We start from the raw sequence: 6,912 nt of genomic DNA, 5'->3' as shown, positions 1-6,912 counted from the left end.
TTCAAGTTGTTTTAAGATTCCAAGACTTCTGTCTGTCAGGACAGATGGCAGGATTTGGCTTCCGGGTCCGGGGAAGGGAAAAGAACTGGATTTGCTTTTCCTGCTACTAGGCTTCATCCAGCCTTCACCCCGGCGAGAGTCAGGAACCAAATTTTGTTCCTGACCCCAGACTCCAGTTTTGCTCAGCGTTAGGGGAGAAAAATCTTCGCAGTTGGGAAGGTCAAGTAGAAGGGCTCATTGCGTATACATCAAGCCCAGAAACCAGTCTAGGATTCTGGGGAAGGAGATTCCGTAGAGACCCTCCCCACCCGACTCCCAGGCTTCAGAGCAGACCCTGAACCGCTTCCCTGGGCTCCCCCTCCCAGCTCTGGGAAGAGCCGGCTTTGGGGGCGGGGTCAGGATGGGGGCGGGGCCGCGTCGTCTCGCGGCCCCGTCGCCTTGACAACCGCGACAAGATGGCGACGCTGCAGGGCGGGCTGCTGGGGCATGATCCCGGGGCGCTGAGCCCCGCGCAGCAGGAACAGCTAACCCAGTTCAAGGTGGGTGCGCTCCCACCCGCCTCCCGCATCCATCACAGTGCTGTTCTCCCAGGATAAGGCCCCGTGTGGAGGGTCCGCCGAGAAAAGGGGCGCGGGAGTTTGATTTCAGATAAAGGAGGAAGGCTTGGGGGAGACCCCCCCACAGACCCCTGAGCTTCTGGGACCCTGAACTGAACCTTACAGGTACCTGAAAGTTCAGGAATAACTAAAACAGGGATCTGACCAGAGAATTGGACCGAAATTACTGCCAGATACATTAATTTAGATACAAACAAGAACTTCTCGAAGGTGGGGACCTGACCTTAGTTAAGGCCACTTCGCCTGAGCCCAGCCGGAGGCAGCGGCGGAGAGGAGACGCTGGTCTGTAAGTCGATGGATGGCTTAACTTTCAAGCATACTGGGAAAAGAGCTCGGTTTACCCACACGTTGCTTCCCCCAGCCCCTCACATCTCCAGGGGGCGAGCCCTGAAATCTGTCTTTTCATGGAGGGTGACTCTTTGCTCATTCCTCTTCCTCCCCACCCCTGACCCCCCCCAGATTCAGACTCGGATTGCCAACGAAAAGTACCTGAGGACTCACAAAGAAGTGGAGTTGCTTATAAGTGGTTTCTTCAGGTAGGTGATTTTCCCGACGGGTTTGAGGAACTAATGGAAAATTTTGCTGGATCTTGTTGGGGGTAGATGAATGTAGTGTCCTCTTCCTATAAATAATCCCTATTGCTTCCTGAAGGTTCTAACGTTAGGAAGTATCCTATGATGTGATTTTTTTTTTTTTTTGTAACTCTGCATTTGTGGTACCCATTAAGGTTTTCTTGAGTTATCTTCAGAGGTTTCTTTCATTTATCTCTAAATTCTCAAAAATATTAAATGTCATCCCCATTAGCGGTAATGAGATATATACCTTATGACCCCTGAAAGAATTTGGCATTGAGAAACGCAACAGGCAGCCGTTGGGTGTAGAACACTATCCACCATCAGAGGAGTTTAACAAGATCACTGGAAACTTAAAAATTCACATGTCTGACCCTTCCCTACCTCAGAACATTGTTCTAGAGACTCCCCTCCAAGACTTAGGGAAAAGAAGACCATTTTCCCGGTATCCTGGAGCATATTCTTCCAGCATGGCATTTGCTTGAATGGAAAAAAAAAAAAAAGTGCTAATGGAATGAAAGGCACAGAACCAAAGCAAAAAATAAAATTATAAAAACCGTGGGCAGCAATGGATGAGAACAGTAGCACTGTCTCGAATCCTGCTTGGCTTAGACAAAAAGGCAAGGTTTAAATAATAATGGCTTCCCTTCCAGGCACTGCCTGGGTCTCCTTGCAGTTACCACACTGTATTGTAAACACACTGCCAGTCGCCTCTTGCTCTCCCTGGATCGTGGTTCTACTGGTGGAGCCGTGTTTGTGTCCCCAGTGCCTGCCCAGAGTGTGGCATCTTGGTATACTTTTGCTGATCCTCCCAGCAACTCTGCTAAAGATAGCTCATTATTGCTTCCCTTTTAGAGGTGAGAAAAGTTAAACACAGAGAGGTGAAGTACTTTCCCCAAGTTGCTGAAGCTGCATCCCAAGTCCTGGTTTTCCCATTGTGTTGTATTGTAAGCACCTGGGCGCTGGGGCGCCAGAAATGGGGCTCTCCTATTCTCAGAAGCAGACCTGAAGGGATCTTTTTTCCAGGCTGCTTTGTTTTTCCTGCGTCACCCTATTCCTTATATTTTAGCCGTTTCTCCAGTGGCGGCAGAGTCTCAGAGGGCATATGGGAGGGGGTGGGGGAGAGCGAGAAATCTGTCTGTGAAGGTTGATTTTACTTGGACCAGGAGTAAAACTCAGCAAAGGTTAGGGATTCTCTGTCACTGTCAGCCCCGGGGATCAGGCCTTTGCTTTTTGCACTGTTTCTTCTAAAGGAAAATGAAGGATGATAAGGTCTTGTCTTGGGGAGCTTGTGATCCAAGTTAGGAATGATTCCAGCAGGGAGGAGGGATAGATGATAAAACACTGACTCTTCCTCTTCGTTGTTCACAAGCAGAAGGATTAGTACCTTGGGGTGAAGTGGAAGTTATTTCAATCACTGTCCGGATGGCCCTGCTTCTCTGTCCACATTAGTTGGCGGCAAAGCTGGGTGTCAGTGCCTGGCTGCTGCAGGAACAGCCAGGCATCTCCTCCTTCCTCCTCATCTTCTTCCCCAGGCCAGGTGGGCTACCTGGCTTTTCCTTTTCTGTCTCTGAAGCTGCCCAAAGAGGTGAAATCCCCCTGGCCCCTTTTAGGCCTTTCTCTATCTGGGTTGGAAGTGGGATGGGATGAGGGTTTGCCTTTGTTTCTATTTTTTCCTCTGGGTGGTACCAGAATGAACCCTCTTGCTTACTTTGCTTGGCTTGCCTGTCCTCACTGTGCTGCGGGCTTCAAGCCATTAGAAACTCCGAACTGGGCTTGTCGGAGTGGATCTGCCATCTGGGTTTTCAGGCCCTAATGATTCAGGACCATTCAGCCACAGCTCTCCAGTCCCTGCTAGATAGGCCCTGGATGGACACTTGATGCTTGGATTTTGGATGGGAAAAGTGGAAAGAGTAGGGATCTAACTTTAGGCACCCAGAGACCTCAGGTTTTAGGCTGGAGATATGACAGCAAAGTGTGAAATGATAGAAAGGCTTTGTTAGAAGTTTTTGTAAATGCCCAGGTGGATGAATCTTCCCCAAAGCACAGTCCTGATCACATGATCCCTTAACTGGGAAATCTTCTGTAGATCTACAGTGCTGTCCTTTTTTGTAAACATTCTTTTGAAATACAAAGTACAGGGCCTCCCTGGTGGCACGAGGGGTTAAGCACAGCACTATGAAGCAATCCACAGCCTCTGCAACAAGAGTTCAATCCCTGGCTGGCCAGGGAGCTATCCACATGGCGCAGCAGACCTCTCCTGTCTCACCCGCTGCAGTGTATTTCAGTCAGTCTGCCTGTTGTTTCCCACTCTGTCTAGTGAATCCTCTCACCTCACTACAACTCTGGCCTGTATCCCAGTTCTTGTATTCATAAATAAATAAATCTTAAAAAAAGAAAAAGTACAGAAAGGTGGGATATCCTGAGTGAACTTTCTCAAGCTGAGTGCACACATGGCACTAGCGTCCAGATGAAGAAACAGAACCTGACTAGCACCTCAGGCCCTTTGCGGCCCCTCCTAGTCACTGCCCTCCAAAGGTAGCCAGAACCCTGACCTCTGGCTCACATTCCCTTTGCCTTCTTTATGCTTCATATAAATGGGACTCCATAACAGCCACTCTTCTGTGCCTGGCTGCTTCTGCTCAACAGCGCTTTGCAGCTGCTTTGTCCTCTCTGCTGTGAGACTACACCAGCTTTATCCACCCATCCCCATCACCTTTCTGATTGGGCCTGATTGTCTCCTTAGCATCCAAGTTCCTCCATCATGGGGCCTCCTTTGCTTCCCACTTCTCCCTGCACACCTCCTTTCTCCAGCTAGCCCAAACCGCTCCGGCACTCCACTGACCTTGTGGAGGGACCCAGACACTCCACGAGTGCTCCTCTGAACCCCAGAGATACAAAAGGAGATACAGAGATGGATGTGACCCCATTCCTACCCTTGAGGAGCACATATCTCTAGAACATGGGCTGTTTCATTTCTAGGCCTTGCCTGTCGCGGAGTCTCTAGGTCTGGAATGCTCTTTTTCTTAACCTTCACCCTGCTGCCTGAAATCCTGTGTGTACCTCAAATGCCAGTCGCTCTGTGGAGGTTTTTGGGGTGCTTCAGTCAGTGGCCTTTCTCCTCTAAGTCCTGGCACACTGTTTTAGACCCTCTTATAGCACTTCTTGGGGTTTACTTAGTGTAAAAGGGGCAGGAATGACACAGTGCAGGTTTCCTGATCCAGCAGCCCTGGTAAAGGAGGAGTCAGAATCCTTTACCTGGTACACGGCAGGCAGGGGTGCTGGGGGGCCAGGAGGCTGGCAGTCCTCTTGCAACAGGGTGGTCCCCAGGAAAGGGGGAGGTTCCCTGCTCCACCCTCCCTTGCCCCCAGCAAGTCTTCACTCTATCTGGGCTCTCCGGTGATCTTGGCTTCTGCTTCTTTGCTTCTCTCTCAGCTTCTCTTTCGGCTTTTCCTGGCATCCCCGTGACGCCCCCTTAAAAGCCCAGTCTCAGCCCAGGTGAATCCCATCTACCTATGCCCACACCCTACTCCAGGTGCCCGCCATCAGGCATGCATTCAGGACCGCAAGGATCCATCATCTATCCTGATGGCGGGAGGGCAGAAAAGCCTGACATTTTTCCTTACCCTGCACTTAGCCTTTTGAACATTTGGGAGCTTACCTTTTACTTAACTTACCTTTTTTTTTTTTTAAAGATTTATTTTCTTATGCATACAAGACCTGGGGTGTAAGCCTGAGGTATGGGGGGGGAGCGGTGAGAGGATTCATCAGAGACAGAGTGGGGAGCAGAACAGGCAGACTGACTGAAATCCACTGCTGAGGGGAGCAGCGGGCAAGACAGGAGAGGTCTGCTGCACCATATGGGTCACCTCCCTGGCTAGGGATCGAACTCCTGTTACAGTGGCCGCGGATAACTTCACCATAATGTGCTTAACCCCTTGTGCCACCAGGGAGGCCCCCTTGATGTACCTTTTACTTTACTGTAGTTTCTTTGAGCAAGAAAACTGTGGGGTTGCCTATCTCCCACCACACGTGAGCCCTTTAAGAATTAAGCAGCAGGCTCTTCACCTCTACTGCCGCCCTGGCTTGGTATCTGGCTCTGTGAAATGTTTGTTGTATGAATGACAAACTTGACCTGGTAGCACAGCTGTCTGTACAGGTCAGCAGTACCCAGCGTATTGCTCCAGACTTGAAGGAATGTTGTGAATGTCAGGGCCTCTGTCAGGAGCCTGGCTCACTGACTCCCAAGATGGGCGTCTGTCAGGTCAGTCTGCTCCCTGAAAGCTCAAATTATCTCCCCTCACCCCTTAATGTCTTCCAGAGAAATGTTTTTGAAAAGACCAGACAACATCCCGGAATTTGCTGCAGGTGAGTAAGGCAGTGGCGAGACCATCATGTGTATTCAGACAAATGAGCCCCAGGTTCTGCCTGTGGAGGCTGGGGTGCTTCTTCACCTCTTGCCTCCCAAGGGAGCTTTTTGCACAAGACTTTCATCCATTGTCATTTCCTCAAAAGGAGGGCAGATAAGAAATGAGGCAGAACTTTCTCCTGGTGAGGGTTGTTAAGAATTTTGAGATTCCCAGCAGAACATACTGGCAGCTTTTTCCCTGGAAATCTTAAAGCCTGGTTCTCCACCTGGCTGTACATTAAAATCACCTGGGGAGCTTTTAAAAAATACCGATGCCCAGGCCCACCCCCAGAGATTTTTATTTAATTAGTCTGGGTAGGGCCCAGCATGCAGTTGTAAAGGCTCCCCAGGTGATTCTAATGGGTTCCACTGCCCCAGATGGCTGGGGGTCAGTGGTATTTAGAAAGAAGGGCGGACTGGGAGGATTTCTTGGGTCCTGCTAGCCCTGGGGGTTGGTTATGTCCTCAAACCGTTTCTAACTGAATCTAAGTATGTCTTTGCTGCCACAGCAGATGCTGCCTCTGATTCACATTATGCTGGGTGTATAAAAACCCTCTCTGTCGTCATCCTGCCAGAGCCTGGCTGTCCTCTGAGAGGATATTCACAGAGAGGGCGTGATATCTCAGAGACAGGAGCTGGCAAGCCGAATTCAGACTAGAATAACGCTTGGCATTTATTTGGGCCCCACGATGGGCCAGGAGCAGAAACCCCGGAGACTTCCAGGCCCCTCTGATGGCTCAGCCGGCCCAGAACAATGGTGGAGGGGACAGGCCATCCTGTGTGAGCCCTTCCTGGGGCCGCCTGAGCTGGCCGACTCAGGGCTGATGGGGCGGGGCACGGTGACCGTGGGGATTTGCTGAGACATCTCACATTGCCATGTAAAGTGGGGCCACCAGCAACTGCTAAGACCGAGCCATCCTAACTTTTTAGCAGAGTAAGCTGCCTCTCCCGCCCAGTCTTTCCCCCTTGGGTTTAGATGACTTTTTCTTTTTGATTCTTATCCCAGACTATTTCACGGATCCAAGACTTCCCAACAAGATTCGCATGCAGCTCATTAAGGAGAAGAAAGCGGCTTAATTAGCAAAACCATGATGCTCAGCTGTTGAGAAAGACCAGCAAGAATCCAGCCTCGGGGTGGGTGTTAACCTCACTTACAGACAGAGACTTCTTTACTCTTGTGAAAATAAGCCCTGGCTTAGCGGGCCTGGGTGTGAACAAACCAAGCGGAGGAATTGAAGTTTCATGCGAGTGTTTAGTTTTCTTGACACTATTTTGGGGAATTAGGGACCGTGAAGAGAGGCCCAGGGTTTGTCTA

The 6,912-nt window shown here is 50.3% G+C and overlaps 1 protein-coding gene across 1 annotated transcript; it reads left to right on the top strand.

The window, feature by feature from the left end:
- Positions 1 to 455: 455 nt before the first annotated feature.
- On the top strand, positions 456 to 6,674 carry RIIAD1 (regulatory subunit of type II PKA R-subunit domain containing 1; the record flags this gene model as incomplete). Its single annotated transcript, XM_084243953.1, has 4 exons — positions 456 to 539; positions 1,077 to 1,153; positions 5,511 to 5,557; positions 6,604 to 6,674. 4 exons carry the CDS (start codon positions 456 to 458, stop codon positions 6,672 to 6,674), a joined length of 279 nt encoding a protein of 92 aa, XP_084100079.1.
- Positions 6,675 to 6,912: the final 238 nt, after the last annotated feature.

This window comes from Talpa europaea (genome assembly GCF_964194135.1).
Source record: "Talpa europaea genome assembly, chromosome: 9".
Classification (NCBI taxonomy): domain Eukaryota; kingdom Metazoa; phylum Chordata; class Mammalia; order Eulipotyphla; family Talpidae; genus Talpa; species Talpa europaea.
Note: the sequence above shows the minus strand (reverse complement) of the source record. Positions and strands in the feature narration are given on the sequence as shown.